This window comes from Trifolium pratense, linkage group LG2 (genome assembly GCF_020283565.1).
Source record: "Trifolium pratense cultivar HEN17-A07 linkage group LG2, ARS_RC_1.1, whole genome shotgun sequence".
NCBI lineage: Eukaryota > Viridiplantae > Streptophyta > Magnoliopsida > Fabales > Fabaceae > Trifolium > Trifolium pratense.
In genome coordinates, this window is record NC_060060.1 from 50414884 (window position 1) to 50438101 (window position 23218).

The following is a 23218-nucleotide window of genomic DNA, read 5'->3' on the forward strand; positions in this document are numbered from 1 at the left end:
TGATGCGAGACTTCAAAATCTTTTATATTGCGACCACAATTATAACTGTCAATCGTGATTAAACAGTGATACTCTGAAGTATGAACGATTGAATATGTTATGAACCATATAAAAAGAAGTGACTTAAAAGTCGGTTTGGCCAAATTGGAACATCTCTTTCTATTTTCTCTACATCTTTCTCCTTACCCTCTATCTCTCTTAATTTCACTCTCTCTTGGTTTATTTATTACTGTATTTTCTAATGAAGAGAGAGAAATAGAGAGAGAGAGAGAGAGAGAGAGAGAGAGAGAGAGAGAGGGGAAGGAGAGAGAAATGTAAAGAAAATGGGAAGGAGAGGATGTCAAATTGGCCTAGTTTTTGTTTAGTTTTTGACAGAATAAGATTGTTCATAATTTATTTTGGCAACTCGAAAATAAGACGTGATTTTTATTCTTTAGGCTGCATAGCTATTATTAGTGACTTCAAAAACAAGTTATCGTTTACTATTAAAAACAGACTCAATCAGTTGAGTGTAGAATTTCCTTTTACTTTCCGTAAATTTGATGTCCTTCACGCCAATTGTACAGACAAATTCTTCAAATTGAATAAGACTACCGTGGACAGCAAAACCCTTCCTCAAAAAATGCTAACAGTGTTGCATTCTTAGAGCTGAATTTAAACTTAATATCTCGTTAAACCGAAAGAGATTCAAATTATCTCATCTAAACAACACTTAAAAAAATTAATATGCTTTCACTTCTTGATTAAGGTGGGGGCTTGATTATTAATTGTCATTTTAGCGTAGTGTTCAATTAAAAAAAGGCATTCCATCCAAAAAAAATCAAGGCTGATACCAAAGACTGCTGTCATGATTGAAAATTTCTCATCACACTACCCACTTTCTCACCACACCCCTGGAAATTCCATTTTTGCCCTTGATCAAAAAATTCGGAACGCGTTTTCCGAATTTTTTTAGTTCAAATTTGGAAAAAATTCGGAAAACACATTCCGAAATTGTTTTTGAAGGCAACAAAAAATTCGGAAAACGCGTTCCGAATTTTTTGACCAAGGGCAAAAATGGAATTTCCAGGGGTGTGGTGAGAAAGTGGGATGAGAAATTTTCGTCATGATTGGTATGCTCAAATATAGTGTATTCATAGTTCTAATGTTAAGAGCTTTATTCTTCACTTTGCAATACATATCCAATTTCAATGTATCGGCCCTGGGATCGATATTGCCAACCAGGTAAACAAGGTTCGTATGTAGATAATAGATTAGACTTGACGGGTATTATATTATACTGATATTCCTATGTCATTAAAATAACAGCTTAATAACTAGAGAAAACTGAAACCACTTAATATCAGAACTGAACCCCCGAATCAGATTAAATTGATGGTGAAAACAAAAAAAAAAATTAACGGCATAATATATGATGAAATATAATTGAAATAATTTGTTTTTAAAAAATAATTTTTAATGTTTTGATCATGTTTGTGTAAGCTATTTTTAAAATAACACTTTACTGAAAAATCTCTAGAAAAGTACTTCCTAAATTATTTATATCAAAATGGTTTTATAAATAAATTTACACACAAATATAACTAAAACATCATTAAAAAATAAAAATAAAAAACAATAAGAAAAATAAAAACCGTAAACAAAACTGGCCCTAAACATAGCCAAGTTTCATGTTGGAGACTGGGAAAAGCCCAGATCAAATATCTACCATGGGAAGAAGGCAAAGATGAACTAGTTTACTAGTGTCATGCTTAAAACAAGTAAAACTCTGATCAGATTGCATAGCACTACAGAGCATGAGGAATATTTCAAAAACACGAACGGCTAAAAATGGGGTGATCGTTTCATATTTTTAACATTCAGCACAAGATTTAAACATGACCAGAAAACCAAAATTAAGCATAACAATAGATATTGGCACATTATTGCCTTACAAAATATAATTACAAGGATAATGAAATTTTGGATGCCCTAATGCTATAGAGAATATGGGACACTCTATTGTACAATCAACAGCTTCTATCAATTATGCTAATCTTTGGTTAAAGTTGGCTGTTCTAGAAAGCTCATTTACACTCTCTCTTAACTCAACTATAACTAATTCTATTTCTTCCATAAACACATCAGCGGGATTTACATTTAATTTACAAAGTCACAGCGGATCTGGTATGATACAGTCTCTACTCAGCTCAGTCTAGCTCAAACCAATGAGGTAAAAGGATAACGCCACCATCATTGTATATAAATAAATTTAAATCAAGATTTCTCTGACTGTTTGGAGAGCTCTTTATCGGCAAAGTGAAGAAGTCTCCTTAGTCTTAGAACCATGTCACAATGGAACGGAAGTGCTGTTCGTCGTTCTAGGTATGAGGGGCTGACTGTCATCCATGACAAGGCATGAAGCTCTGCTGCAAGGGACTCTAGAATCAAGTGTGACTCCGTTTCAAAATCTTTAGCTTCCCAGCTCAAACCTCTACCACCTTGCTTGTTAATTCCTCGAACAATCTTCTCTTGGGGGATGTTAGAACCTCCATAATAATCTATGAGGCTCACTGAAAGTACTGAAGGCCATTCTTCTTTCAGGTTGCTCCTATAGTCCTTCCTCATGGAAGGAACTGCTTTTGAAACCACAAATCCTGTGGAGAGCGGAAGAGCCGAACCCTTGCTGTGAAGCAAATGAGCTAGAGGCGGAGAATCGGCAGTGAGGCATGTGGGGAGTTGAAGAGATGTTGGAGGAAGGAACCGCATGCTGGGAGAAGGAATTAAAATATATGCAGAAGATGTAGAACCGAGAGACTTCACTGGAGTGAAACCTTCTACATAACCTACAATAGACACCCCACAAACACTTTCAGTTCCTCACAAAAGTTTTTTGTCACCAATACTTGAAAGATTTACTTTGTAACGAATATCACTTTTTCAATAAATCTAAAAAGTTAATTTTTGCTTATATATGAGACCGGAGGGAGTATACATCAAAACTGAATTTTGGCACCTTGGTGCAATATATACGTCAAAACTTGAACTTGTTTTTAGGTTGAGTTAGGAATAGTTCAAAATTCTAAAAACTCACAACACACAAATGTAATTTAATGAAATAAGGAGAGAAAAATTGTGGTGAAGATCACTCACCAGGAGATGATGAATCGGCTGGGATAACTGGTTGTAGCGTATGGTCCATAGAAATTGCAACAAAACTAATGCTTTGTGCCCAATGAAGCAAACCCCTTGAACTGTCAACCATAGAATGTCCACCCATTATCTGCTTTCTGGAAGCAGATTGCCCTAAACCGCCTTTTATAAAACCAGTTGGTTTGGGATGAGGGCTGTACAAAGGACTAGGGGAGGAAGGAAGAGTTCTCTCTGGCATCAAACTCATATCTGATTGTTGCAAAGAAGAACCATTACTAGTTGATGACACTCCATCCGACAGAGACTTACGGAGTTGAAGGGGCCATCTCTTCATCTCAGATCCACCAGCTGAATAAATGGCTTTCTGCCACTCTGTTTGAATAAAATATCAGTAAATATACATATATTAAGGCAGACATAAGATATGATCAAATCAGCTGCATTAGCATCGGTTGACTACTATATCAAGAATAAGAAAAATACAAATTTACATCTGAATGCAAACAGATCAAACATGGTATAAAAGCAGAGATCAAAATATGACTGGAACAATAGAGCTGAACAGAGATCTAAATATTAACCGCCTCCCTATAACCTAGCAGCTTGGTCTAACTGACAAGCCAATTCAGCTGCCTAACTTATCTTCTCCTACAGATTTTTCGCACTTACTGAGCATATAGAGACCTTCCAGATCATGGATTCTAGGGGATTCAATTCCAATATCCGGTCCGTGCTCTGTTCAGCCTCGCTGCTTTATATCAGGTCCAAAATCTAGTGATCTATTGAGCAACATCTGAATGAGCAAAATCTAGTGCTCTCTCTCTCTCTCTCTCTCTCTCTCTCTCTCTCTCTTGCAGCATAGATGTGCGACAACTCAAGCCTACAACATTGTGTGACTACAGCCCATTCACTTGAGGACGGTAGAAATGTTTTTTAATTAACTTCTACACAAAGTTAATTGACTTTAAGTAATCTAAGAAAATGTCTTCCATGTTCCAAACCCATGTATGTACCTCAAAAATAAAGCAGAGATGCAGAGACAGCAATCTTACCAAGGTACTCGAGCTCATAGAAACCTCCAATGCGTGCTATCACAAAATCTCGAGGCTTTGCAAGGCTGGGATCACAAGATTGAAGTATTACACAACCTTGCTGAAGAACTTGAACAAAAAGGCACTGTAGACCTTTTGTATCCTGCCTACTGCTTATTCCACCAAAGGGGAAAATATTAGAGTCAAGCAATTCTCCCTTTGAATCTGTCCAGATGCATACAAGCCAACGCCAGTCCTCTGTCCATCCATAGCAACAATGTAAGCTTGGATGAGTCTTTTGATCAGACCCAGATCCATCGATGCTTGAAGCAGAATCCACACTCCCAGCTGTACTTGCACTCTGCACATGGTTACCACTACTATCATCTGCCAGTGCCTTGGAAGCTTCTGAACTGGGGCTACCAATAACTGAAATACCATGTTCTGGAGAACCTGGTTCAGCAAGAATAAAAAGGGGTTCAAACATGTAGCGAATTTCATCATGAGGAAAGATATCCCCAGTTCTACTTGGATCACAGTTCAGAACCCCAGACCTTGTCGGTTGCCAAGAATTATCCCAAGTACCAGGTCTCAAGCTAGTATCAATGTCACTCTCTCTTGGAAGAGAATGTCCTGCCATCCGAGGACCAACACAGTCTTTCCACATCCCAGAGATGGGAGAAGGCATTTGTGGCAAAACAGACTGAGATCTACTAGAAAATGCCAATTGAGATGAATCACTAGAGATGCCACGTGAAACGCGGCGAGCCTTGCTGTACACAGTAAAGGCGGTCTCTTTTAAAATGACAAGCTCACTCACTGATGGACTTGTGACTCTGAAAATGGCATCAACTGTAACTATCTGCAAGACCAATTTAGGAATACTAAACCCAGAAAGCACAGGAATATTAGATGCTGAAGCTTCATCAACAGCTGCCAAACCACTCAATGCCTTTACAACCTGATTATGCAAGCTAGATCTCCTCTCTCTATCTGACTGTTGGATAACTGATCCAATGGCAACAGATGATTCAGTAACAGTTTGCAAAATTGCCGACGGATCAGGAAACGGGCAGACCACATAGATTACCTAAATGTAAATAAATTAATTAATTAAATAAAATAAAAATGAGATAAAAAAAAAATCTAAGCATGTAGAGCTGCCAAAATACTATTGTGAAAAATATACAATTTTCTTGTATGAACAGAACATGTGTTATCATGATGTTATTTCATTAGTAGTTAAAATACATAATAGCCATTAATCTACAGGGTCAAACCAATAGACAAGACACTTACCAAACATGAACTGTTACTTCCTTCAGCGGGGTTCGCAGAAAAACAAGAGCTCAGGTTTAAAGCTCTCAGCGCCTTCGAAAGAGACTTGAGATAACTAGTCAGGTCCCAACCATTCGATAAAGATAAAAAATAATCACTTACTGACCCAACCAGAGATGCATTGCTGCTCTCAATCTTCATTGATTGGGGACAGTCAAGTAAAACAAAACCACAAGATGATGACTTCGCAGACTCTATCTCCATCTGATTCCCCAAGATCAGAGGTGAATGAGTACCTAGCTTGCACATCTCATAGACTGAAAAAGAGTGAAATAAAAAGAAAACTTAGAACTCGATGCAAAAAAGCAGTGAAGGAACTTAAATCAACAATGGTAGTGTATAAATTTCTGGAAGCAGTAGCTCCTATTATTACACTTAATTGGTGCGACGCATAGAAAATTCTAGCCACATAAACAGCTCTAAGCACTTCAAATAGAAACTATCTCCATCAAAAGAAATATTTTTTCTTTTCCAAGATAAAAGATCCTGATATAGTTTCTTCACATTTTCTTCTATCCTTTTTACTGTCTATAAAACATCCATCTTAAATCAAAAATGGTAGTGTATAAATTTCTAGAAGCAAGCTGCTGATATTGTTACACTTAAATGGTGCGACACAAAGAAATTCAAGCAACATAAACAGCTCTAAGCACTTCAAATAGAAACTATCTCCATTAAAAGAAATATTTTTTCTTTTCCAAGATAAAAGATCCTGATATGGTTTCTCCACATTTTCTTCTATCCTTTTACTGTCTATAAAACATCCATTTTAAATAATTGTACATGTATACAAAATTTTCTATAGCCAGAATGCAACGATAATAGATACCAAATATACAACCTCAAAAACGCCATAAAAAAGACCTTATAGATCAATTGAAGCATAATTATCATTACTCACCTGTTCCTAGTTGTTGAAAAAAATCAGCAGCAGCAGAAGTAAGGGGATCAATGTCAGGACATACAACATGATATGTAATCTGTAACCAACAATATATACAATTACATAAATTAAAGCAATTTGTTAAACTCATTTTCCAGCAGGCAATTAAGTCAGACTATATGGGAGATAACAGAGTTTAACTAGCAACGGCATCAACTGGTAATTATACGTACAGGTTTCTGCAGAGCATAAGGTTCTAGAGGAGCCTTTTCCCAGTGCTGCAGACAGTTTGCCGATGCCTTGAGCCAATCATCCTGATACCTATTGCATAAGTTACATTGGCATGAGTGGTTAGCTAAATGCAGAATTTTACAGTACCAGGTGGCAGCTTAGTTAACTAATCAAGATGATGATGCCGAATTTTTTGCAACTAACTAACAGATGTTCATAGCTTAAATATCTGGAAAAAAAAAAGTCTTTCGCCAGATGTACAGATATACCCATGCGCAAACATATACACTCACATCCCATAATTGATTACAGCCCGATTAACTAACTGAATTAAAAACAAATATTTGATGTGTGGTGTCTAATTTCTGAAAACCAGTGATATTAAACAATAGTCAACATAGCTCAGGCTCATTAGTCAATAAAGCTCATCTATGTTTATTTTTCACTAAACAAACAAAAGGCTATACAAAAGGGGGGAAAACTAGAATATAGCAATCCCGTGTTATATATAGTGTTTCAGATTTTTTTATGAAAAATCACTTTAAAAGAAATTAGGATTTTCTATCTGTTTGGTTTAGTCTTTGGAAGTAAATCAGAATCTGAAGAAATTGGATTATAATTCAAAGTTATTCTTAGTAGCTTTTGGGAGATAGTCTAATTTTAATAAGTGTGGTAAATGAAAGAGAATGTTAAGAAATGTATTCAAACACAAAATTAGCATCTTCTTCACATAAAATTCTCTAAGTATATTCCCTCATCATGTTCAAGCTCTTCCTCATCATTGTCTTTTTTGAACAGGTAAAAAAAAATTGAACAGGCTCTTCCTCATCATTATCATGTGCAATTTGTTCTGTGTTGGTTGAGACAGAGATAATGACATGACAGAGGGGGACTGTTGGCACAAAGTTGCATAGAACAGGGGAGCAGCAGAAAGGGTGAAGGAGAAAGCTCGAACGAATTTGCTGAGAATGAGAAGTCATGCAGATTTGCAGAGGAGAATGGTCGCATGGAGTTGCAGAGAAGGAGAAAGGTCCTTCTTTTATAAAATAACAGGGCACAGTTAAAACAGAGGATAGCTGTAGAAGAAAGGTCACGAGGGTGATGGACGGTCACCCACTTAAAGCACTGTTGCGGCGGCTTCTCTGCGATTATTCCCACTATTGCACCACGAAGAAAAGCACAACAAGCACAACCCTAACCTGCACTGCTTTGTCGTATTGCGCAGTGCTGAACAGCCACAATGTACCGCCGTGATTGTGGCCGCAACAGCCAATTGAGTACAGGGGCAACACTAATCTGAATCATCAAATGCACTGAAATACTATCAAAATCCTTGTGTCCTAAGTAATTATGTAATCAAACATGCTTGTCTTTAAACATAAAAATGATTGCAAGTGCACATACCCTACAAGTATCGAAGGAAATGGAACCGCAATGAGTGTAGGTTTGAGCCGGGAACACGGTTGCTGCTCTGATTCTGAATTGCACATATCTTGAGCAGATCTCCTTTGGGAATCATCCGCCTTGGCACTATCCATCATGCTAGAAACTGCAGTAACATTCAAATTTTATTAGTAGACCAAAACAAGGCTTCCATCACTTATGTAAAAGCAGACTTCTACCTTTAAAACTGGATGATCCACAAACAGATGATTGGGATGGACTCAATGGTTCTGAAGAATCCCTACATTCACTAATGCTGGATTCTGCAGAAACTCCATCAACTATGCTCCCAGTATCACCTAATTGGTTGCGTCCTTTGCACCAATCAGTCACAGATAAGGGTCCTTCTAAATTGGAGAACGCCGACTTTAAAGCTGTTTTTATGTCAGATTGCAACAAACTGATCACAGTAGATGCATGAAGCTGAAAATTCAGAATACTGCCAAGATAAGTATAAAATGAAAAATAAATCAATAAACACCACCATTGGTGCTGTCATGAACAAAGCATCCTAAAAGCTTAAGCTTTTGGATAAAGACACACAAATGGATATATATTATATTTCTAATAACACCCCCTCATACAAAAGCTTTATGGGCTTGGAGCATGAGCAATACCATTGCCCACCTACATTGTCCTAAAATTCAATTTATGATTAGAATTTAGATGAAAAGAGGCAGCAGTGATCATATTCTAGACCACTTGGCCATAAAGGCTAGATACCATGTCATGAACCAACTATCCCAAAAGCTTAATCTGTTAGATGAAGACGCGTGAATGGTTTATATTGTATTCCTAACAGGTTCAAGTATCATATGCTTGAAATTGGTAACCCAAAAAGACTACCAAAAGTAACAACATCCACAAAGGGATGTGAGTTGTTTGTTCGCTAAACAACTCAGAAAAACATGAACGCTAAGAAGATTACACAAAAGTGTCACTGTAAAGTATAGAACAGAAAATTGTTAGAGAAGACATCCTAAATAAGAGAGGATCGACATGTTATGTTAATTAATATGAAGGTAATCTAACAAAAAAATCTGAACATGTGGCATTCATGTTGTGAGTCATAGCCTAGGCCAACTAGAATAGCAACGCATAAAGAAAATTCATGCAATATTTCTCAAGATACACAAATTTACTTCTACTTGGTTTCATATCATATATATATATATGCAACATTTACTACTAAATTCAGTGTGTATGTGATGGTAATAAATAACAATTTACCACCCTTAAGAATGCTATGAAACCCAACGGCGAATATCATCATGTCATGGAATCTTTACAACAATTTAACACCACTAAAACACACAACAAATAAAAAGTCCAAATCCATAGCTCTTCGCACCAAAATATTTCTACAAACACCACAAATATAACTTCCAAGACATACAGCCTATTTTATCATTATCTATTTAGTTCTATAACCAAAGACCAAATCCTAAAACCATGCCCCTGACAAGAGAGACATCAATGGTTTCAGGAATTTACAAATTAACATGGATTAGTAGAAGGAAAATTTTAGAAAAGTATATGCAATAAAAGCTTACATCAGAAGAAAGTGGATCCACCAACTCCAAGCCAGCAATATCCAGTGAATGAGAAGAGGCAAGAGTTCCCCCACAACCAGCATGGACCATTGAAGGCCCACAACAAAACCCACGCCTCCACTGTTCTTGCAAAGCAAGCAGACCATAAGGACCATCACCACAATCAGCATCCAAGGCCAGATCCACAAAGGAAGTAGCTTGTTGGACAAGCAATGCAATACCATCAAGAAGCTCCTGAAGGGGTTTTCTTTGAACATAAGAAAGGATGCCTTCTTCATTGAATGAATTATGGGAAAAGGAAGGACCAACTTCCACGTTTGGTGAATTGGAAGGTTTTACGACTTTTGAAGCTCCTACAGAGCGCCAAACACCAACAGGTGCAGGTGCATTGAGATGCCCATCAAGCACTCCATCAATATCACCTGCAATCCGAACCGGTATATTTTCTTTCTTTTTCACCTCGTACTTGCCAGATATGTTGTCTGTGGTGGTACTCGGGTCAGTAGGAAGCTGATTAGAAAATGTAACCCCGGTGGATCTATTCAAACCAACAGGAATGAGGTTGTTACCAGAAGATAAGAGAGTGTGTCGTGACCTGCACATGGAAGCTTGCAACATAGCACAGGTAACATCAGTTGCCAATAAAGTTTTTGCAGATAGAGTGAAATGCTCTGCGTCCTTTGTGCCTTCAGTCATCTTCCTTAAACCGGACTTGACAGAGGCATTAGAACCAATATTCGAGAACGGAGGTTGTACTGTCCCCTCAGATTTAGCAATGCTGTTAACAATACATGCAACTGGTTTTTTGTCATTTATGTCTTTCCTACTCTCCACAAAAGTATAGTAATTTTTTGAGTGGAGAGTCATACTTGTATCATGTTTTCCAGAACATGTGTTTGTATTAATAACCAGTCCATTCTTCCCATCTGATCCTTCAATATAGGGAGAAGAAGGTGGCTCTGCGCCATACAAGTAATTGTTTGAACAAGAATTTGAACTCTCTGCTTTTCGAGAACTTGGAAAATATGGGCTTCTGAATAATGTTGTGGATAACCCACTAGTAGGGGCCTCAACAGCTCCAAATTCAGGAGCAAATGTCATAATTGCTTCAGCTTTAATTATATGATCAAACTCCCCTGTATACAACATTTGAGTTTCGTTAGTTGGATCCATTGACATGGAGTTATTCAAGTTATCTTGATCTTTGTTAAGACATTCCTCCATGAGTGCTGGAGGAGTTGGATTAAAGCTCTCAAAGGAAGAAAACCCAACAGGCAAAAGAATTTGATCTGAAACATCCATCACATTGGTACCAACTGGACTGCTGTTAAAATCTCCACAATCCGGGGCAGACAACACAAGTGCCTGAGATTCAGCAGTTCCTGGGGGCTATGCCAGAAAATTGATTGTACAATTAGAAACCAATATATTAGAGACCAAGAAGCAGAGAGAAAGAATTATGAAAAGAAGCTTATAAATATCGAGATATAATCATCATTTAAGGAACAAGATTCAGAGTAAACTTTGAAAATAGCACAACTCATTTATTCAGAGTAAACTTTGAAAATAGCACAACTCATTTAATCAAACCAAAGGACCAACCTTAAATCTAAATTTTCATTTAAAAATAGGATATCACAAAGAAATAAAGTTAAATACGGTTCATTACTATACACGTATGCTTAATTCAGAAAGAAAGACAAGGCATAATAAATTAAGAAACTAAACAATGAGCTTCAAGCTCTCTTCGTATTAAACAGGAGACTCAAATTTATAAAGGCCTAAAATAGAAAAATACATCTATACTTCAAATTATATTTGATTATGAAAAGAAACTGAACAAGGTTAAAAGTTAACTTTTAAATATTTCTTCTGCTCAAGGAAAAATGTGTGCTAACAGATGTTAAAACGAAACTGCAGTCTATAAATATTTAAACCATGGACAATTTAAGACTTCAAATGTGTTGCGCAACAGTTTAAACAGGGTAGCAAAATTTAATAGCCCTCTTTATTATAGAGAGAAAAAAGTGGAAATCAAAAGAAGGAATCCTGTAAATAACAGTACTATAAATATTCAGGTACCTCTCCAAAAGGCAATTTTTCACTTTCAAAGAAGTCACCAAAACCACCAAACTCGGATAAAAGAGCTCCAATATCCATTACCAAGCCTTTATTCTCCTCATCACCCCAGTCCCAGTAAGACCCAATTGGCTCATCAAAACTTGTAATGACAGAATTGTTAACTTCCATGGAACCAAAATCAGACATGTATGCATCTTGCCCAGGAATATTTGTAGCCGTACTTAATAACTGTGTAACTCCTGTTCGAGACCGTTTAGAGCCCTGCACAGCAATAACAGTCGCTATTAATTCCCAATTGTACAAAAGTCAATATTGGCCAAATAGAAAACAAACTAATCATGTTTTCAAGGAAAAAAAACTACAATAATCATTTTTCTCAATTTATTTTATAAACGCAGTAAGTTAGCCATCTTCATGTGCATACAGCAAAATAAGCGGGCAACTTATGACGTAGCAAGCATGTATTCTACTGTGTTGTAATACTGCTAAAACTATAGGTACCTGTATAGTAATTCCAAAACTTATGGAGACCATGTGCTCAACCTGAATATATTATTACTACTCTCACCCATATCAGAGTAAACATATGCATTCAAACATTGAACTTGAGAAAAATGCTACACCATTATTATGCTTCCTTTTGATCCAAAGAAAAGCCATCCCTGACAATAGCCTCAAGAATAGGGAAATTTTTGGTGACTAGCTTTTGCAGTTTTGGAATTAGTGATTAGTAGAGGGGCAAAATTTTATGGCAATGTGCAGTGTTAAGTTGTTAAATTTTTCATTTGGTCAAAGGGTAACATTTGTATGTTTGCTCACGAAAGGCATGAGCTTAGGTAATTGGCTTCTATTTGGTGTAAAAAGCAGATGGCTTTTTGAAGGGGTCCCTAGCAGATATGCAGAGTGATTTGGTGGCTTTGTTCAATTAATGTTTGTTTTCTCTTCCTTTCTTGCTTTATTATTCCTTTTCTTCTTTATAGATAATCAATTATCATCCAAGTTCTTTGTCATTTTCTTTTACTCATCTTGATAAATTTTCTTGTTGGAAAAATAGAAAATACATTTTCAGAAATAGATAACAACATACCAATTTGGGGCCATCACTTCCCAACCGATCGGCGGAAGACATCATAGATTGTCTACACGCTAAAGAATCAGCATCTGCCTCTAGTTCATTTGGTCCTTTAATCTTGTAATCACTATCACTAGAGCTGGCACTTAAGCTACTGATACTGCTATTGTTGCTATTGCTACTACTATCATAACTATTTTGAGTTCGGGATCCATTGTATTCATTCCAAGGATCGTCAGTAGATTCCACATTACCAGCACTGCAGAAGGCAGAAGAAAATTTAAGACACCAAGATATGAAAATTTAAGCTTTAACCAAAACAAGAGCAAATTGAGCATCTTTTTATGTGTTCAAAAAATTAACAAAAAAAAAATTGTAGGGGTAATATTTGCTAAAGGAATATATGTGAGAGAAAGATCCATCAATAAACTTAATCTACATACATACATGTCAAGTCAACGATGTTTTTTTAAAAGACGGAAAGAAGAAAAAAACTGAGAGAATAAGATATGCACAAACACAAAATTCTAGATAAAGAAATGTGAGGAAAAATGCAACAAGGCCACCTACTTTCTCTGTATACCTATACCACATATAGGAACTCCCATGAATAGCCATGAGCTCACATAAAGGGCTCACAACTAACCTCAAAAATCAAAGATGTAATAATGCAAGGAAAAAAGACAAAGATAGAGAACAACAAACCAGTGAATAAAGGATGAGGAACCAGTCAGGGATGGACCCATCCAATTCTGCAGCCAAAACCTGTATGTTCACATTAATAGTGTAAGAATCAAAGTTCTTTTAGGAATTGACATGCACTGGTTCATATACCAGGGCATTCACATTGCACATGTAGGTATGTAACATATCTGTATAATCTAATGAAAAAATTAAAGTTGCTGCAGTCCAACTAGCATCAATAACCGTAGCTAAAGATAGAAGTAGCAGCAATTAAGAGGATGAATTTGCATCCCAGAAAAGTAAAAATTAAAGGAAGTAAACATGCATGTACTGCATGTGAAACAGAGTAAGCCTTTGGAAACATAAAATTCTCTAAAAAAGAGATGACAGCGGCTTAGGGTCTGTTTGGTTCAACAGAGGGGAAGGGGAGGGGAGGGGAGATTTTTAATTACACATATGTTTGGTTCAAACGAGAGAAGGAGAGGGGAGATGAGGGATTTTAATAATATATGTGTTTGGTTCACGAGGGGAGGGGAGGTATTTTAAAACTAATTTACTTTTTTATCCTTATAATCTCTCAATTTTTATGATCCATCTAACCAGAAAAAAAAATTACAGGTTAAATTATCAATAAATATAAAATAAGAATGGATTGATATTTTATTAACATATAACTATATAAAATCACTTCTGTAAAAAAAACCATATAAGGTCACAATGTAATAATAAGTAATGTTTAAGAAAGAAAAACAAAACAACGTAATAATACAAAAATAATAAAAAGCAACGACGTAAACAAAAACAATAATAGATAAATTTTGTAACAATAGAAAAACAAAATAAATGAAAATAAATAAAAAGTAAAACAACAAATTATTGAGACAAACATTATAAAAAAAATTATTGAGACAACGTAATAAAAAAAAAAAAAAAAAATCCAGGTGAAGCAAAATATGTAAGATGAATAAAAAATAATGATATAGAATAAACAGTAAATAATGATGTAGTATAAACAGTAAAGAAAGATGATTAAATGGATAGTTTTGGAATTTAACATAAAATTAGGGATAATATTGTCAATTTAATTAAAATTGTAGTACTCTACCTCCCCTCCCCTCCAAATCCCCCCAAAATTGAGTTTAGGAGGGATTTTACTCCCCTCCCCTCAAATACCCTCCTAAAAATTGAACCAAACACACAAATATTAAAATATTTCCTCCCCTCCCCTCCAAAACCCCCGAACCAAACACACCCTTATGGACTTAAAGCCTAGCTATTAGACTTTGGGTTCTGGTCAGTGGATGATGAGTTCTCCAGCTAGTGAGTGGACCGTATACAACAAAACTTCTCACCATCCCACTACAACATTTTTTATATCTTTATCTCTCTAAATTTCTGTCTCTTAATCTTTTCTCATATTTTTTCACTTTCCTCCCACTCTCATTTATCCTTGTTTGAGAGGATCCAAATCCCTCCGACTAGGGTCCACGAAGAAAATAATATCAGCACCAGATGGAGGATATGGGTTCTGAGCAGCTGCAATCAGAACTGTAATAATGGTCGCATGGCTACCAAGCACTATTGCCAAACTCTACCACAGTGGGGAAATGCTTCATACATGCTTTTGGAAGCAAGGAGGCTGTGCACTACTCCACTGCACTACCATTAACTACTCTTGAGCGATTCATGCTTCTATTTGGTGCACTTTGATTGGAGCTTACGCTAGTATTTTTAAGGAGATTAACTTAGCTAAGGAGCTGATTCAAATAATACTAGGTCACTGGATTCTATTTGGAGTAACATGGATTTTTTAAGAAGGGTTTATAAGTAGATTGAGCATCTTTCCTCCAGTGACATTTTCTCTATTCCTTTGTTGCTTTGTTTTCCATTTTCTTTATGTACAACCCCTTATTCTCTAATTCCCGTGTTATTTTTGTCTTAATGACTATTAAAAAACATTACATTGCATCAAAAAAGAATCAAACAGGAAAACAAGCTTGACCAGATTGTCTTAAAAGCCACATAAAACTCTTCATTGAAGAAAAGGAAAAACTGTAAGACTTGGAAAAAAAAAGTACCTTCTCAAAGAAGACCTAGCTAACGATGTTTGAAAAACTGGTACAAGAACTGACTCAGCTGGATAGAGAAATGTTTTCTCATTATCTGACAAATGATCTGGTGATCCCTTGTGGTCACTGTGTCCCGTGACAGGAGATTTGGGTAAATTCCTAACAAGATTTTTGTTTGACTGCAATGCCTTGTCAGTTTCAGATCTAGGGAAGCCAAGGCTCACTTCAACAAAACAATTCTGCCCCCTCAGCTGGCAACCAACACCCTGGGAAATGTGATATGGGAGGCCTATAATTCCATTTGACACCCTAAATTTGGAAGAACTGCTATAGAATTAAAAACATGGAATTCAGTCAGTGGTGATATCTTCATACACCAATTATACACATAAAGGGTTATAAAAAAGGACCTGAAATAACTTTGCTTGACAAGATCACTTGATGAACAGCCAGTCAGGCTGCCACGTATTCCATGAGGAGAAACAATCACTGCCACATAATAATGTAAAATAATTTCAAATATGGTGCCAACAAAAGCCATGTGGAGAACTAAAATGAAGTTGGTAACCCTTTGGATATTTGTAAGTAGTAATTACTAAGCACGGATACACATAAATTAACATATGAATCATGATATGACACCTAAAGACAGAGAAAGTCAATGACAGATATATTGACAATAACTCAACATAAAGGTGGATGGAGAAAGAAAAGATTAACTCCTCTTGTGCAATAGAAAAGAAATTGATTAATTTGGAAGAAAATAACAAAGATAAACAAGTGGGGGATGCATGTCCCATTGAATCATCTATATCAGTAACAAATTCTCTAACAAACAAAACTCAGTACAACAAAGCTCTCCAAATCCATCCCTCTGAACTTCTAAAATAAACCAACAATACCTTGAACACATAAGAAAAAGCATTTAAAAGCAAAGTTATATTCAAAGGAAAGGTGTCCCCATAAACCACTCCTTGAAAATCCCACCATTGCTCATATCATTGCACACCAAACAAAAGCAAGAATAACCCAAATATTTTATGCCACCAAGGACAGATGAATAGCATATCAAAGAATAGTAATTCTAAGAGAGCAAACAAAAAACTCATGAACAAAGATCCCGCCAACCTGGAAGTCTATATGTTGTCTCCGTAGAATGTTTCAATAGTTTTTCTAGATCACCGGTGGAAAGCATCCGGATATTCCTGATAAAAAAGAAGGGAAAAGAATGGTAAATATTTCATTGCAAGCTAAACTATAGGCCATCTAAAAAATCTAGCACCATCATACTTTGAGGACACTATAACATGTACAAAGATTGCCTCCTCTGTTGCAGCAAAGACAAACTCAAATGCAGGGTGTCCTCTCCTGTAAATATAAAAAAAATAATAAATATGTTACAGTCAAAAGCAGTACAGAGGCAAAACAACACAGAATGCAGATAATGGTCCAGGCAATCAAATATGGTGGGATTTGGATTTGGCAATTTTGTTTGCGGTCAATGCAAACAACCTAAATCTACAAATTTATAGCCTGCAGGGAAAGAAGCCTGTTGTGGTGAAGTTTACAGTTGTGAAAGTTGTTCTAACATAAAATATGTTCCGGTAGTTAGTTAGGTTTAGATAGTTATGTTATGCTAACTCGCACTATACAGTTGAATCATGCTACTATTAAACTGAAGGCTGCTAGCAGCTTATTCTTACTGTAAAAACAGAAGGATAAGACAAAACTAACAATCACACGCATTCAAACCTATGAAAACACGGGTACTCCAAAATTAAAGCTGTATGCATATCAGATGCGTACCAGTTTAAACTGTTACATATATATATATATATATATATATATATATATATATATATATATATATATATATGTGTGTGTGTGTGTGTGTGTGTGTGTGTGTGTGTGTGTGTGTGTGTGTGTGTATATATCTGTGTGTGTATCTTGCTAAAATATAATATGTGACTAGATGATCAAAATCTGATTAAACGACTCAATTATGTTTATTAAAGAAAATCACTCAATTTAATTCCCATCTTTAAGGATTACTGTATATCTAGTGACCTAATAGCTTAAAATCCCCATTGTTGTATAGAAGATGAGAAAGAAAAAAAAATGATTACAGCCTACCAGTTTTTCTTTTATTAAATCGAAATTGATGATAAAAGAAAATTAATCAAAATACATTTTACTTACTCCGGTCATCAGTGATTAAAGGATATGAATAAAAAAAACTCATCCATATTGATTCTTGCTTCAATAACAAAATTTTGCAAATTTTTTTTTATTATAGGGAGGGCAAAAGCCCAAGCAATTTTTAAATTGCTAATCATGACATTCTTCTATATTTGAAATTAGTATTCCCATGAGTGTGAGAGATAGGCAATCTGAAGGGCCTATTGCATGAGACTTTTATTTATTTAGCAATTGCAATGAAAAAAAGATGCAGCAATGGACATTATTAAGAAGAAAAAAAAGACGCAGCAATGGAGCTTTCAATAATAGGCTATTAGGTCACTATATATAATAGCAACAATAACCCTAAAAGATGGTAATAGGTATTTGAACAATTGAGTGAGTGCTTTTACTTTTTTTGGAAAAAATTTATTGAAATATGGTCATTGAACAATTGAGTGATTTAATCCTATATAAATGTAATCTAATGGTTAAGATTAATTGTTCTTATTTCTCATAATAACCGAGTGTTCTCACCGGAGACGTCCCCTATGTATATATACATTATACACACACAAACACACATATATTAAAAAAAAAAAAAAGGCAATCAGTTTGGGTACACATGGATGTGTTTACCAACCCATACCCACATTAATAAAAAAAAAACTAGGTATTCCTCATTCTTTTTGTTTAGAATGTTGAAACTACTACGACCATGAAGGTCTTTTCATATTTCTGGCTATGTAAATGTAAATATTCTTTCACGATTTTCCGCTGCGTAAATACCATCTTTCCTAATTTTATTGTATATTTTTTTAATTCATTATGATTTGTAATCAAGTAAAATAAGAAAAGATTCTAGACAGTAATTAGATAAGCAATCCCTATAATCAATGTAAGTAAAATCAAGATCCTACCTAAGATTGGGAGATGGAGTGAAGATTGTAAATCATGGGATCGGATCGTAAGATCCTACAGAGTTCATAATTACTAACATATTTGTGCACATATATATATACATAGGGATGATAGAGTTCATTGGATTGTAAAACCGGTTTGGCTCAGCTTTTCAATGATAGAGGAGGCTGCTGTGTTGAACTCTGAGAACGGGGAGAGCAAAAAACAACAAGGGTGTGAATCAGGAACAAGAGTGGCACATGATTGGTTAAGTGAATCTATACTAGCCGTTAGATTAAATTAAATCAATGGATATCATTTGGTGTCAGCTAAACTTTGACAACTTGGTGTCTATATATATATAGACACAACGATTAGTAAATTTTATTAGCCGTTAGTAAATCAACAACAAAATAAAAGGAGATTAAAAAACAGGTGTGCATGCCCCCAACTCCCAAACCAGAATAGGGGAGAGAGAGAGAGAGAGAGAGAGAGAGAGAGAGAGAGAGGGAGGGCAAGAGAAATCAAAGTACACCTCTGGCAGCCGACAGTGAACCAGCCCCAAAGAACTTGGTCGCAAGACAGGAAGAGGGGTTTGTAGAAAAAAATAGGACTCAGCAGTTTTAATAAATAGGTTGCATGCTTTTAAAATCAGAATCCTGTGTTTTAAGTAAACAGACAGGCTGCGAAGCTGACCTGGAAACTAAGCACGCTAAAAATCGCAGATTTTGACCGATTTCACGATTTTGAGCCTTGACCCTACCAATCTTGGCAAAAAGTGAGTTTGCGCAAGAACAGGATGGCAAAGAGCTGAAAAATCATAAATCGTAAAATCACATGATTTCAAAATAGCCGCTATTTACTATAGCATTTTTAGGGTTGATCCCTATCAGGGATTTTAAATTTATAATAACAGTCAGGAACAATTGGAGCAACAATTTGAAAAACAACTTCATCTACCGATTCGTTCAATTTTTGTTTTACCTATAACTCCGTCTATTGGCTCAGGGGAACTGTAGCCAGCCTTGTAATTATGGGCTTTGGAACATACTTATCGCCAAAGATCATTTTTATGTGGTTACGCATGACTATTTATAAAAAATTTTACATTTTTAACTGACACGCGTCATTTTTTGGTCTATCGCATGTTAATATATTCTATAGTGTTGATTGCAATCAGACATTTTTTTATAAAAAAAAAAAAAAGGCGGACTTTGTTATTATTAGCTTTCATAGTTCCCTTAGGAATAATTGATTTGATCCTAAAGTTATAGAATCATGTTTCCTTTTCAGATTATATTTCACTTGTACGTGTATGGGTGTATAACCCTATAAACATTAGTGCAATATTCAGATTCAATTTAGCCAAAAGTGCTAAATCTAAATATATTGAAAACATACCTGAGCAGTTCTTCACTTTGAAATTGATGGACCTTTGAAAATACATCTCCAAATCTCATGTAATAAAGCCCAAGCAGTGCTCTGCCAAATTCAATAATATAAAATGGCAAAAAAATGACCAAAATTAACATCACTTCAAAGAATGGGACTCTGCTGTTCAAAAAAAAAAACTTTGAAGAATGGCAGGGGATAAAACCTTTCTATGCAATTCCTTAAAGCCTGAGAGAGAGCAGCAGCAACCTCTTCTGAATCCCCAGGAGCAACCCAGAGCCCAGACGCAACAACTTCATCAAAAAAGTTTCCCACGTAAGAGTATTTTCAGAAAATGCAAAAGCATAAAAGCTCCAAACCCGATCTTTGAAGAAAACAAAATGTATATACATCCTGATTAATATAAATGGGAATATTATATGAACAGGGTGTTGCATATATGCCCAATACAACAGTTATGTTAAGCCTGATACCTCTTAATCCGGATAATGCTGGCTGAGCAGTTTCAGAAACTGATGAATGACGCCCTGGAAGAAAAAGCCACAGCTTAATCTTTTCATCTGCATGTTAAGTACAGAAAGCAGAAATTTAGGTAACTAGAAAATGGATAACCAAATCTGTTCTTTCCTTCTAGTAAAAAGACAACAAAAATTGCAATTAACACAAATGGCAAAGCCACTGAGTCAGCAATCTCTACCAGGATTATGTAAACCCTGAGATGGATCCCAGGGTCCAACAAAGGAATTGGTCCATGCGCTGAGAAAACCTTCCTTCTGTAGTTGCAGATGTGATGAAAGCACCAGCAACATTGCAGCATCCTTCTGGTCCGCTTTTACACTGTTTGAACAGAAGGTTGCCAGTAACATTAAAATAGTGACCCAGAAAGAAAGGGAAAAGTAAGAAATATATAGCCCAACCTTTTGTCAGGTAGAGGGTTCAGATCAGGTTCGTGGGGGAGAAATTGAAACCATGATATCTGATGTAGACTACCCTGTAGAATTTCAAACAATGTATACATAGTTATATACATATAAAGACAACCAAGCAAATTCTAAACAAAAATAGAGCAGCTGGAGATGTACATTGATTACATTAATTTATGGTAAAATCTAACAAAAAATGCAGCATTGAGGTTTAACAAACCTAAGAATGATGTTGCTCTTGGAAAAGGGACATTCGACCTTGAGATCTCTCATTAGACTAACAGGCCGTTTTTCTTTTATTTGATACTCCCTCTATTCTTAAGCAAATAATCACTTTTTAAGTTCATTGAATAACTTAATATAGACCAGATACATCAGTTATTCAATGAACCTAAAAAGTGATTTTTTGCTTATAATAAGGAATGGAAGGAGTATATCCTAGTGTTGTCAACTGTGGATTGTGGAAAATAGTGGCTTGTTCAAAATCTGTTATGCTATAGCTGCTATTTGAGAGGACGTTGTATTAAATCACGTATGGCGCACTAATAATAGTTTGTTAAAACTCCGCTATGCTACAGCGCCGCTATTTGACAACACTGTTATCTCCCACAATAGCAACAAATTTTAAGTATTTCTGCTTTCTGTTTGGGAAAGAGAAAAAAAAGGCGAGCCAAGACTGAAGTTGGCATCAATCCACGCCATTAATTGACATGATTGAGCAATTAAAAAAAAAATCTATGAACATTCAAAAGAACCTCTATTTTATTGTTCTGCTAATCTATTTACTACTTATTTTTAATAATAAAAAGAATGGTTGGATAGGACACATGTAACCTCCTAGCAATTTCGTCACCCGTCCAACACCTTTCTTTGCATATCCGCATTATTACACGGGTTTTCGTTGCTACTAGAACAGATCAAAAAGAAAAGGAAACATCTTATACATAAGCCGAGTTTAGATCAGGCTCAAATACCAACTAGGGCCAGATACATAAAGTGATGCAGTTTCACTTAAACATAATCCAATAGAACCAATACCTAACATAATTATAAACACGGCCAGATACCGAAACTATTCTTCCACTTAGGACGGAGACTGAAAGTCAAAAATGTATTACTATTACTATCATCAGTGTTTCATCCCATATCACCCAAATGCCCAACAACAAAGTTACTTAGCAAAGAAGTATTCGCCGGTAAACCTTATAAATGCTTGACTTGAAAAAAACACAATTTCAGTATATGATCAAATAGGGCAAATTTAAACATCCACAGACCAAATCTAACTAAAACAAAACAAACAACTTTTATCAAATAAAGGTAGATAATTTATAGTTCTTAAACACGTTCGCCTACTTATTATGAAATTAATCACAATACAGACAAAAATAATTAATAAATCAAAAGTGTGTAAACAAAATTCAACCCTAAATTAACAATAATCCAGCTCATCACACAAAGTTATTATATAACAAAGAGTATTAATTAACATGTAGAAGAAGGAAAAAAACCTACAATTTTGAAAACGTTCGTCCACATAGCTGATGAACGTGAACCCTTGGATTGAATAGGGTTTTGGGAACTCGCTCGATCTGGTGAGACTTATGAAGCGGTTACGTGCTTGTTGAAAACGAGAAATGCAAAATTGGGAATCTGATTGAAAATGCAACGACACTGAGTTTGATTTGATCTTTGCCGCAACCACCGAAAAGCAATTACGGAATCAGCACCGCCTATATATGAATGATGAAAATCGGTGCATTCAGCATTCCCGCAAAAATCACTCGAGTAGGGTTTTTTTTTTTTTTTTTTGTTTCTACCGATGGAGTTGAATTTTGAGACCGCTTAACTCAGTTCCAATTCCAAATTTTGCGGGGATGCCTGATGTAAAGTTTAGCTTGTTCACTTATATATATTTATAGCATCAAATTTTACTCAATCTTGGATGTATTTGGACAAGCTTAGATAACTTTTTTATCATTAATAAAAAAAAATACTTTTGTTGTCTATTTTGTCGAAATTAAATTTTTAAAGTTGATTTTTTTGACTGCAATGCAAGTTAAATTTTGAAAGTTAAAAAAAAAAAATTATATATATAGTTTTTTTTTAAAAAAAAACTATATATATTAGCTCATCCAAATTGGTACCATAGAGATTATACTCTTTTTTTTACTAAGGTTATTAAATTATACTTGTGTTTTATATTTAAATTTATTATTCCATTGTTAAAATTTAGATTGTTTATGGATTATTAAGATGTAAATAATTGATAATATTTTGTAATATTTTATGTAAAATTTATTAATT

At 35.3% G+C, this 23218-nt stretch overlaps 1 protein-coding gene across 2 annotated transcripts; it reads right to left on the minus strand.

Moving 5' to 3' along the window:
- Window positions 1-1823: 1823 nt before the first annotated feature.
- On the minus strand, window positions 1824-22893 carry LOC123909753 (mediator of RNA polymerase II transcription subunit 13). 2 transcript variants are annotated; one of them, XM_045960637.1, is made up of 22 exons: window positions 22427-22893; window positions 20906-20979; window positions 20686-20825; window positions 20462-20548; window positions 20194-20281; window positions 19998-20078; window positions 16809-16886; window positions 16647-16723; window positions 15929-16007; window positions 15528-15845; window positions 13471-13530; window positions 12781-13024; window positions 11694-11954; window positions 9612-11000; window positions 8238-8481; window positions 8020-8164; window positions 6618-6705; window positions 6403-6481; window positions 5463-5758; window positions 4185-5253; window positions 3133-3504; window positions 1824-2825 (listed from the first exon to the last, which is right to left on the minus strand). In XM_045960637.1, exons 1-22 carry the CDS (start codon window positions 22448-22450, stop codon window positions 2257-2259), a joined length of 5862 nt encoding a protein of 1953 aa, XP_045816593.1. In that variant the 5' UTR covers window positions 22451-22893; the 3' UTR covers window positions 1824-2256. The 2 variants fall into 2 exon arrangements, with proteins under 2 accessions (XP_045816593.1, XP_045816594.1); XM_045960638.1 differs by having other exon boundaries at window positions 15528-15842; window positions 22427-22868.
- Between the last annotated feature and the right edge of the window lie 325 nt (window positions 22894-23218).

Coding starts and splice junctions, on each gene's coding strand:
- LOC123909753 (XM_045960637.1), bottom strand. CDS start 22,450: ATGTGGACGAACGTTTTCAAAATT. Junction 20,549..20,685: donor TCAGGGTTTACATAATCCTG/GTAGAGATTGCT, acceptor CTTAACATGCAG/ATGAAAAGATTAAGCTGTGG. Junction 5,254..5,462: donor GAAGTAACAGTTCATGTTTG/GTAAGTGTCTTG, acceptor ATTTACATTTAG/GTAATCTATGTGGTCTGCCC.